The sequence below is a fragment of the Rissa tridactyla genome, chromosome 8 (assembly GCF_028500815.1).
Source record: "Rissa tridactyla isolate bRisTri1 chromosome 8, bRisTri1.patW.cur.20221130, whole genome shotgun sequence".
Taxonomy (NCBI): Eukaryota; Metazoa; Chordata; class Aves; order Charadriiformes; family Laridae; genus Rissa; species Rissa tridactyla.
In genome coordinates this window covers 16,697,041-16,707,866 of record NC_071473.1, presented here as the reverse complement: position 1 = coordinate 16,707,866, position 10,826 = coordinate 16,697,041, and the positions used below count along the sequence as shown (strand labels likewise).

The 10,826-nt window shown below is 54.7% G+C and overlaps 1 protein-coding gene across 2 annotated transcripts; it reads left to right on the top strand.

Annotated features, from left to right (window-relative positions):
* The first annotated feature begins 88 nt into the window (after window positions 1–88).
* Window positions 89–10,351, top strand: HMOX2 (heme oxygenase 2). Of its 2 annotated transcripts, none has more exons than XM_054213139.1 (6): window positions 89–161; window positions 5,049–5,159; window positions 6,917–7,034; window positions 7,878–8,369; window positions 9,352–9,472; window positions 9,556–10,351. In XM_054213139.1, the coding sequence occupies exons 2-6, from the start codon at window positions 5,077–5,079 to the stop codon at window positions 9,678–9,680; spliced, it is 939 nt and encodes a 312-aa protein (XP_054069114.1). In that variant the 5' UTR covers window positions 89–161; window positions 5,049–5,076; the 3' UTR covers window positions 9,681–10,351. The 2 variants fall into 2 exon arrangements, with proteins under 2 accessions (XP_054069114.1, XP_054069116.1); XM_054213141.1 differs by lacking the exon at window positions 89–161 and adding an exon at window positions 1,955–2,083.
* The last annotated feature ends 475 nt before the right edge of the window (window positions 10,352–10,826 follow it).

Here is a 10,826-nt window from a genome sequence, read left to right as displayed (position 1 = left end):
CATGACATCCCCGGCCGCCTGCACCGGTGGGCGGTGCCGGCTCCCAGCTGTCCGTGGCTTCTGATTGGCTGCGCCCTCGGCCCCTCCCACCGATGTCAATAAATCCCCGGACGGCCGAACCGGGCCTTTGTTTCGCGCCGCGGGGCAGGGGGCGGCAGCGGGTGAGTGCGCGGCGCGTCTCCATGGCAACGCGGCCGGGCCGGGGGCGGCGGTGATGGCGGGGCTGGGACCGGGACCGGGACCGGGCCAGAGGACCAGGGGCCGCTCTCCCGCGGGCCGGCACCGGGCTGAGGCCCTCGGCACTTCCTCTCCCTTCCCCCGCGGGGCTCCGCTCCGGGCCCCCCTCCGCCGGAAGGAGGCCAGGCTGCCTCGGCCTCCCGGCGGCAGGTGGGCCCAGTACCGTGCGGTGGGGAGGCGCTCGGCCGGGCCACCCAGCCAGGCCGTCTCAGGGCCCTGCTCTGCCCCCGGCCGCGGGGAGGGCTGTGGCGGCCGCCCCCGGGCTGCCGGTGCCGCGCCGCGGGAGGATGGGCCCCAGCGGGCCTGGGGCTGTGGGGGGCCCGCAGCGCCCGTCAGAGGCCTGAGGAGGCTGGCCGAGCTCCGGCGCCGGGCCTCGTCGGGCCTCCCTAATCTCGCCCTTCTGCTCCCGCGGGCGAGCGTCTGTACGGCAGCTGAGGACGTGTGTCAGAGCAGCCGCCTTATGTCCCCGCAGCGGTTCCAGGGGTGGACAACCTTTTGTGAAGGGTGTCTCTCAGGACAGGAGTCCGGTGCCGGGTTCCCCTGGTGGCACGGGGGGCACTTGTCTCTTCATGGCCCTCTGAGGCCTCTTGGTATCCTTGTTTTTCCATTGTTGGGTGAAACAAATGTCTTATTCAGGCCTCACATTACATACATCAGCCGTAAGTGCCTGTCACTGGCCCTGCTGGGGCTGTCCCAGGCAGAGCTGGCTGCTGCTGGGACAGGCAGGGCGAGCGCTGGCTCTCCCCAGAGCGAAGGCTGTTTATCTGTCACACTGCGCTCTTCCTCCCCCCACACCTAACCCTGACTGACTGACTTGCCCCTTGTGCTGTTCTCCTAGCCAGTGTGCAAAAATAGATTCCTGATGTGCTGCCTGGCATGAGGGCCGCTTACCGAAGTGCGGAATTGGACAAGAATTTGTGAACGTGCCAGGAGTTTCCTATCTCGGTCAATTTGTTGAGGTGCTGGACCGCAGCTCAGGGGGACAGAAGTAGCGTTTGTGTGGGCACTGCTAGAAGTGTCTTGGACTTGAATTATTGCCTAAATTTAGGCTGTGTCCAGGTGAAGTCTTAACTCTACCTGGGATCAGGTAATGTAGTAATTTATTCTGTGAGTCTCCATTTGTAGCAGCAGCAGCTAGTGCCAAATACCTCCCCAGAGGGAGGAGGAGACTTGAAGCTCTCCTGATGCTCTTGCCAGGTTACCTCTGTGGTGATTCTTCAAGCTGCTGGAGTTCTGGGGTTTGTCTTGGCTGCAGTGTTGCTTGGGTAGGTCCAGGCCCACTCTGCCATTTATTAAAGCAAGGATGTAAGCTCTGCATGTGGGGAAATACCTTGAAGTTGCATGATAGTTGAACAGCAAACATGAACTTTGTACTGCCTGGGTGCTTGTGAATTATTGAACTTCTCCTGAGGGTGCCCAGGCAAAGCCAGGACTTCCAGTCTGGCGTCCCCGCAGCAGCAGTGTCTCCTTCCTTCAAAAGGCATGGCATATTTGGATTGTCTTCCCACACTGAGGAGAATGGCTGTGCATCTTTAGTGTGAAGCTTGCTGTGGAAATGCGCGTAGGGGCAAGCTGTTGCTGGCTAGGTGAGACAGGGGTATTTTCTCAGAGAGTTTAAACACCGTTATTGGGAAATAAATGTTTGGAGTGCTGAGGTGTTCTGTACCAAACCTTCTCTCCACTCTCCAGCCCTGCTATACCGACTCTTGTGACTGTTGGATTTCTCCCAAGCGGGCTGCCATCAGGGCACCGGGGAGGTATGTGTTTACCCTGAACATCAGCCAGGATCTTGATGAGCAGAGCTTCTCGTAGCAAATGAAAGGATGTTCCAGCCTCTGCAGTGGAGGTAGGCAGCTGCTTGGACTTCCCTCTCAGTCCGTAGGACACTACCTCTTTCAGAGGAGCAGAATGCCTCAAGAAACCAGGGCTTTGACCAGTGACCATGTTGTGTGCTTTCAGTTGCCAGGGTTTTTTTAATAAAAGCAATGGTTTATGAGAGTTGTAGTGCTTTTGATTTTTTTTCCCCTCCTCCAAGTTCTCCTGCGATAACCTAATACAGAAAAGGAGAGGGGTTTGATTTGTGCTGACTTGTCTCCTGAATTCATGGCTCATCAGGGAGGTGTCTATACTAGAGACAATATCGGGGAAAAAGCTAAGCTTCCATGTCTTCCTGTACGTGAACTGTCCTCGCTTCAGGCTAAACTGGTGTTGTCGCTGCCCTGCATGTTGCTATAGAGACGAACGTGTCAGGCTGAGCCTCTACAAAAAAGCTGTGGGAGATACAAATCAGAGTCCTTAAATGACTTTTTTTGCATGCTAACCCCTTCTTCCCACAGCAGATAGTGCTGCTGGAACATTAATTCACTCTTGTGATCAGTTGTCCTACAACACTAGCAACAGATTTGGGTAAAGGCATCTGAGAACCCATCAGATGCCCCCTGCATAGCACGGAGGGCAGAGCTCCAGTGTGGGTGAGTGCTGCTAACCATGGGTGCGGAGGCTCTAAGGAGTGAGTTAGCAGTTGTGTCCTGTACAATGATGATCTCAGGAGCCATGCCGTGTACGTCTGGCCATTGGGAGCCTCTCACCATTGCTGCTATTGACTGCTAGTTTCTGATCTGGTGTGGTCCTTTGGATTGGATTTAAAGTCAACCTTCAGGGCTCTTCCAAGTCATGGACAGTGTTGAAGTGCTCTTTGTAGCTCTGCTCTCACCTGCTGGCTGTTGGAGGCCTGGCAGCGTGCAGAGGCAGCACACCCTTCCTCCAGGACTCTGGCTCTCTAGAAGTATAAGATAAATCGGAACCAGTTCATCTGGTTTAATTTTGGAATCTGCATTTCTTGAGCAGTGCCTGGCCTGAAGTAAGCTGAGTAGAAAGCCAGGGTGCCATGAGAACTTGTGTGTCTGTATGGGCAGGAGGCTGGCTGGCTGTGCTGTGGGGCAAGCAGGCTGTCCCCCCCCATGCCCATGACGGGCTCCTGGCTGAGCCCGGGCAGGTTATTTACCTCTTTGCTTTGGTTTCCCTTCCCCATGGTGGGATTTCCTGATGTTTGAAGCTGAAGCTGTGCAATAAGTGGAGATAGGTCCTGTTTGCTGACCTGCTGTGAACGTTCTAGTGAATGATCAAATAGACAACACAGCACTTGGACCTCAAATATCTCTGAGCCCTTGTGCCTGGTGTGCCTTTCTGCCCCAGCTGCATTGTCCTGCCCCAGGCTTCTCTACCCAAGGGATGGGGAGGCTGCACTGTGCCCTGTCCTGTGGGGCAGGGCAATGGGGATGTGGGGCTGCCACCCCGATGACTTTTGCTGCTGCACTGGGCTGGCTTGTACCACAAAGTAATGTATTTTGGTCAGTCCTCCCCTTGGGGAAGGCTCTGTCCCGGTGAGCCCAAAGGCTGCGTGATCACAGGGGAAACCTTCACCCTGGGGATGTGTCCCCCAGACTGGGTGCCGTGCCCGAGCCGGGGAGTCTTGCCGTGGTGCACCCAGGGATGGGTGCTCAGACCTGGCTTCCAGCGCTCCTGGCTGAGTCCTGCTGGACCAGGAGTGGCTGTAAGACCAGGCTTAGAAACTTGGGGGTGAGGAACCAGAGGGCAGTTAATTTATAACTGGTGTGCTTCGTGTACGCTGGGAGCCAGTAACTGGCGTGCTGGTGCCGGCTCTGTGCTAACGAGCTTGGTGAGCTTGCAGCTGCTTGTCTGCTCTTCTCCCAGCACCCGGACACAGGCTGAGCAGTGAGCCTGCGGATGCAGCCCACCGAGGGGGACTGGACTGAAGTGGGAGAGCTTGAGGGGTGGTTTTCTTACAGTGAGTGCTTTCTGAAGAGCCAGCAAGCAGCTTAGTTCTGTGCTCATCTGGCAAGGTGGTGGTGCTGCTGTGCCCAAAGCTGATTACAGGTCCATTTTATAAATGAGGTGGCTGGATTTCTGGCTTAACAGGGGTGTTTTAGATGGTGTAAGCCAGGTGTGTTGCTTCTGCTTCTGGGTGGGTCTTGTGCATCCTGCTACAGCGGAGGAGTTTGGTTTTTTTTTTTTTTCCTTTTGCAAAAGAGGATGGAGAACCCAGTTACTTCTGGGGTTTGAAGTAAACCCTGCTAGGCAGGAGGAGTGTGTGAGTGGTGGCAGGAGCTAGCCGCAGCTCACTGTTCAGAGAGCGGCTGCTTTGACTCTTCACAGCCCAGGGAAGGCAGAGCAGTGAAATCTGCCCCTGCTTTGGCAGTTCCTCTTCATATACCTCATTGCAGGGAAGGCTTTTGTTTCCCCTGTGAGCTGCCTGACTTCAGAGCTTAGCTGGCCTAATTCGCTGCAGCTTTCTTCCAGGGGAGCTTTGTACTGCTGTGGAAGCAAAGTGGCTTGTTCTTCCTCCTGACTGAAGGAGAGGTGCTTCCCTTTCCCGTTACTCTGCTCAGTGTCTAACATTGGATGAGTTTTTTGGTAGCACCGGTGGAAAGCAGCTTTCTCACCATTTCAGGGCAGGTTGCTAATGCTGAGGTCTCTGATTATCTCCATCCAGCAGCCGTTCTGAAGTTGGGAGACCCAGTGCAGGCTGCGTGCTGTGCTGTAGGCCTCCTCTGAGGTTAATGTTTTGTGTACTGGGTGTTAGCGCTGGGGTTCACCTGGGGTAACTAAACTGAACAAGCACGGCTGGCTTGAAAGCACCCGGTGTGCAGTGGAAACGGCCAGTGGCTGCTCCTCACTGCCCTACATGGCTGCAGCTCTGAGGCTCCTCGCCAGGCTGCTCGGCGTTTCATACCCATCCCTTTGCCTAAGGCAACTTCTCTCTAAAACCCCTCTCTAATTTTGACTTTCAGATTGCCTGATCTCCAGCACTGAGCAGCGATGCCGTCAGCTATGGAGGGCTCAGAGGGGGGAGAAGAAGGGGAAATCTTGCGCTATGAGGAAACAGAAGATAACAATGTCAGGTGAGTCCTTTCTTACAACATGGCACAGACACACTCTTGGGCAAAGCAGGAGACCTTCCAGGTAAAGGAGTGGTCTTTCTCCTCATCTGAAGAGGGGTGAGGGACTCCAATAGGTGATTAATCAAATATATGTGCAGTAAAATCTGTTTAATCAAACTGTACTGGAAGAGTGGAAGGGATGATAAAGAGCAATCTAGCTAAGGCTGACAACAAACAGCTATTTTTTTAGTCTCTACTATCAGACTCGCATTTCAGAAATGCTTTGACCATTTGGTGGTTGTGTTTGTGCCTTCCTGGCCAAGGTGAGCCAGTTTTCCACGGCTTGCTGGGCAGTCTCATGTGATATAGCAGCTTCTTGTTTTGAAAGATGACTCTAGAGGTGAACTCTGCCCCAGTGAGCTGCCTCTCTTGCCTTTGCAGAATACCTGCTGGTCTAAGCAAGGATCTTTTCTTGGAGGTTAGTTTAAAAAAACAATTTCACACATGTAGAATCATAGAATGGTTAGAGTTGGAAGGGACCTTAAAGACCACCCAGTGCCACCCCTGCCCTGGGCAGGGGCACCTCCCACCACACCAGGTTGCTCCAAGCCCCCTCCAGCCTGGCCTTGAACATCTCCAGGGATGGGGCAGCCACAGCTTCTCTGGGCAACCTGGGCTGGGGGCTCACCACCCTCACGGCAAAGAATTTCTTCCTAATATCTAATCTAAATCTCCCCTCTTCCAGTTTAAAACTGCTACCCCTCATGCTATCGCTACACTCCTACATGTGCTCTAAAAACCAAAGCTTCCGACTTGGAAAATGGGAAGGGTGAAGGGGGTGCTTCCCAGAATAGCTAGGTAGGCTGGTTGACTCCTCTTTGACTTGACGGGCTCGGTTTCATGAGAAGTTAATGCTGCCTGGCTTTCCTGGCACACCTGGGCCTTGTCTAGCCTGTCGGCTGCAGTGTTCAGCCACTCAGTGGGTCTGGAGTGTTCAAAGTCTGTCTCTTAGGGCCAACACGAACATGCTTTCTGTAGCAAACTGGTCATAAAAACTGTAAGGTGCACTCTGGCATAATTTTGAGCAAGTGTAGGTGTTGATAACTCTACCAAACTCCAGGTAGGCGCAGTGGCTATAATCTAAAATCATAGACTTTTTTTTTTTTAGCAAGACAACTTGTGGAAATGGGGAAAACCAGTGTAACTCAGGATAAATAAACGTTTTAAGGGTGTTCTTGCCCTGTTTTGTCATTGGGCTCTTATCTCTTCTCCAGCAGTTGATACCCGAGTCGGAAAAGCTAGGGTCCTGCCTGCGTACACATCTGCTCTTACCTGAGCCTTTCTCCTTCTCCAGAGTGACCAAGGGGGATACCACCAAGGCTCCTGTGCCCTTTACCCTGCCCAGTAGTTGCTTTTCATGTGCTGAAGGCCTTCTTTTGTAGTATTGTTGGGCTCACATGGATGAGAAGCAAAAGTAATGGTGCAGGGATCAGAGGATCCTTGGCAATTGCTTCAGTATCCTGAGTCTGAGCCCCCGTAAGCCCAAACCCTCCCAGAATGGTGAGTCTGGCTGGCACATTGGTGCTTGCATCTGCAGAAGGAGCCATCTGGCTTCTGCCACCCTGCTGCTTCCTCCTGGTGGTGCCAGCCTGAGGGATCCCACCTTCTCCAAACTGGGCCTGAGATGGTAGGGAGTGGGGGGATCCCTCCAGACAGCAGGGAGAAACATTACTGCATGTGGAAGTGGGGTGAAAGGAGCTCTCCCTGTTTGCCCGCAGTCCCACCGACCTTTCGGAGCTGCTGAAGGAGGGGACTAAGGAATCCCACGACCGTGCGGAGAACACTCAGTTTGTCAAAGACTTCCTGAAAGGTCGGATCAAGAAGGAGCTCTTCAAGGTGAGTCTTGCTCTGCTCCCATGGCAGAGCAGCTCTTCGACATACCCGGTGACTGATGCAGACTGAGACAGAGCTCTACAGCTCTGTGTGGGAGAGGAATCCAGTTTCTAGGTGGTATAGAGGTGGGCCCTTGTCCAGGATTTCTGCTTGGTGTATCCAGGGGGTGAGGAGCATCCTGGCCTAGCACAGGTTTGATTAGGTGGAAGCGCTGGGCTTCTGGCCACACATCTGCTGGCTGCTTGAGGCAGGTGTGGCTGCAGGACAGATACTGGTGCCATAAACTGTTCAGGAATGAAATCCTTGTGAGATTACAGCACTTCCTTCATCCTCTGAAGACTAGGCTGTCTTCCATAGACTTCAGGTTGGATTGCTTTCTCTTCTGTACGGAAGAGGTGGTATTCTGGGACTGAGCAGCACTGTTTGGTCCTGAAGGTCTTGGCATATACAGTAGTCTCCTGTAGCACAAGGCTGTTGGTGCCAGTTGTACCTTTTGGATGAAATTTGCTCCTCTGCCTTGTTCTCGAGGTGACAGGAGGCCCAAAGCACACAGCTGACAACATTAGACTAATTCTTAGCTTGTGCTCTGTAGGCGTTGTTGTCATGAACATAAATAGAGAAGAGCCCCTGCTCCTTCAAGTGATACCTACCTGGCATGGGTTCTCCAGGCTGGTTTTATGTCAAGTATCAAGTGATACCTGCCTGGTGCGGGCTCTCCAGGCTGGTTTATGCCAAGCCTGGGGGTTTCCTCCTTTACCCCGATTCGGTGCAGGGAGGGAGCAGTCACAAGGTGTGATGTGCCGATGTAGCGAATGGCTTCTGACATCAGCTGTGCTCTGTCCGTAGCTGGCCACCGTGGCACTTTACTTCACCTACTCTGCTCTGGAAGAGGAAATGGATCGCAACAAGGACAACCCAGTCTTTGCTCCTCTGTATTTCCCCCTAGAGCTTCACCGGAAAGAAGCGTTGGTCAAAGACCTGAAATATTTCTATGGAGAAGACTGGAAAGAGAAGGTCCAGTGTTCAGAGGCAACTCAACAGTATGTGGACAGAATCCATCACGTGGGACAGCACGAGCCAGAGCTGCTGGTGGCTCACGCTTACACACGCTACATGGGGGACCTCTCAGGTGGCCAAGTGCTGAAGAAGGTAGCCCAGAGGGCCCTGAAGTTGCCCAGTACCGAGGAAGGGATCCAATTCTACGTGTTTGACAACATTTCCAACGCGCAGCAGTTCAAGCAGCTCTACAGAGCGAGGATGAATGCTCTGGACTTGGACAAGAACACCAAGGAAAGGATCGTGGAAGAGGCCAACCGAGCCTTCAGATTTAACATGCAGGTACGAAATCCCTCGAGCCCCTGCACGTGTGGGTGCTGCTGCTTTTGGGTCTGGACTGTCTCTTAGGCCCAGGTTAATTCAATCAAGTCTGCTCATCCAGGCACTGGTTTGGGTCTGGGACCACCAGAGCCCTTCCATCTGGCGGGAGTGGGATTCTGGTTTGAATAATACTTCAGGAGACACGGGTAGGAATTCCTCCCATGCTCCAACACCACAGCCAAGCCTTTGATGAGGGCAAAATGAAGGTGACTTCACTACAAAATTCCCATGGGCTGTGTGGCTCTGAAGCAGTGGGGGGAGCAAAGCTCTCGCTCCGAGACAACCTCAAACAGTTTGAGCGTATTGCACCACGCTGGTTACAATTCATCTCCTGTCTCACGTCTGACATGTTGCCCAACGGCCAAAAATGTCTGTAGCCTCTTGTTCCTTCCCATAGTATTTGCCTTTTGTGAAACCTGACTGAGCTGCCACTTGCCCCAGGGGGATGAACATCGTCTTAGCTCCTGGATGGAAGCTTTAGTCTGTGCCTGTAGTAGGGCAGTGTGGTTTAAGCTGTCCAGAAACATGGTGGGATGTGGTCATCTCCTTTGTTGGGATCCTTAGGGAAACCCCTGGCAGCGTTGCTGGAGGGGGCTGCCTGACCGCGGCACGAACAGGAGCAGTGACCCCGGGGAGGGTCTGCAGCGGGGAGGGGAGAGCGTGCTGCCTCGTGCTCCCACCCGCAGCAGGGTGATGCTGCGTCTGTCTCGCTCCTGGGCCTGACTTGATGCTCTTGGAACGGGCTGTGCCTTCTCAGAGCCGTAGCACGTGTCAGATGTCACCACAGGTCTCCCTGCCAGGCGCTCCGACGTGAGTCGCACGTGCTGTCTTTGGGGGGAGGCAGGCAGGAGTGGCTCTTGCCTGTTCTCCGGATCATTCCAGGGGTCCGGATGAAAGCTGCCTGGCGCTGCCTGCTTCATGTACTCACTGTGACCACTTGCAGGTATTTGATGAACTGGACAAGATTGGCAGGTCACTGACAGAAGAAGCTCAAGATGGAGGCTTTCCAGTCCATGACGGAAAAGGAGACATACGCAAATGCCCTTACTATGCAGACAAACTGGGTAGGTCATGGGCAATGGCGGAGCTGCCACACACGTGCGGCACAAGTCTCGCAGCACTAACGGTGCTTTCTCTGTTCTATCAGGCAAGGCAGGACCCGGCTGTCCCTATCACGCTGCCGTGGCCCTGGCGAAGCAGCCGCTGGTGCAGCTGGTGCTGGCAGCCTGTGTCGCTGTGGCAGCGGGAGCTGCGGCGTGGTACATCCTGTGATGGGAAGAGCGGCGCGTGGCTCCGGACGGTGGCAAGGGGAGAGGCGCGCCCTGTCCTTTTTCAAACTGTTCCCTTGCTGTTGGTGGTGAGTTGGCCGCAGGGGGCAAGTAAGAAAATAAAGGGGAATCCTGCGGTGCTGGCAAAGACCCTTTGCACACCAGTAATGCAAGCACTGTAATATACTGGCTTTAGCTGACTAGCGTACGGGACTGATCTGGTGTGAAGATTCCACTTCAGCACTGCCCTACCCAGGCTGGGGCAGCTTTTAAGGCTAGCAATGTCTTGTCCTGTACCGGCAAAGGCTTCACGTGCTTGGCTTTTCATCTCCTTCCCGGGAGCAGTCACTGGAGGGAGTTTCCTGCCCTGGGCTGCAGCCCGAGAATGTGTCATCAACCTTTTGAGTGAAGAACAGGCGGTTTCCTACCCTGAGAAGCTGATGTTTCAGTCTTGCTGCTGTGCCGCGGGGCCGTTAGCTCAAAGGAGTGTCCTGCATGTTGCAGTGGCCCAGGGACCAAGTCTAACTGGTGTTGGAGGAAGGTCCCTGGGGATGGGGACAGGACCACGTGTGGAGGTATGAAGGTGACAAATGTGTACTGTGCAACCTGGGGGGCATGGGTTGTTTTGGTTTATTTTCTGAAGCCTGGACTGGAATAAAAAGTTGCGGCGCTGGAGCTGGGGAAAGCCGAGAGTGCCTCACTGGGAGAAGGAGTGAGCTGTGCCAGGGGTGTAGGTCTGTGTGGGGGGTGCGGAAGGCTGGGGAGGGGACTAATGGGGGGATGCAGAGCGAGTACAGACTCCCACCCTGCTGTACTCGTCTCTGACTCACACACGCCCCAACACACTCCTGCCCTTACACCCCACCCTGTCCCTGCTGCCTCCCCTTGGGTTTCCCCCAGCTCCTGTGGGAGGTCCCACTGCTCCTGCTCAAAGGGCTGGGCGAGGCGCTGTCGCAGCCTGGGGCTTTCCCCTGGTGGGGGCTTCCGCTCTGCTGGGAGCGATGCTTCCCCAGAGGCGGGGGGGGGTGTGCTCTGGGGCACACAGCTACCCCTGCGCGTCTGCTGGGCCCCAGCTGCAGCTGAGGGATGGTCAGGGAAAGCTCCTGTTATCCCCAAGGGCTTCTGCTGCCCAGGGCTGGGGTAGGGAAGC

Excerpts from the sequence above, each read along its gene's own strand:
- HMOX2 (XM_054213139.1), top strand. The coding sequence starts at position 5,077 with ATGCCGTCAGCTATGGAGGGCTCAGAGGGGGGAGAAGAAGGGGAAATC. Across the intron at positions 8,370-9,351 it reads CCTTCAGATTTAACATGCAG|GTATTTGATGAACTGGACAA; the intron begins GTACGAAATCCC and ends GACCACTTGCAG. Across the intron at positions 9,473-9,555 it reads TTACTATGCAGACAAACTGG|GCAAGGCAGGACCCGGCTGT; the intron begins GTAGGTCATGGG and ends CTGTTCTATCAG.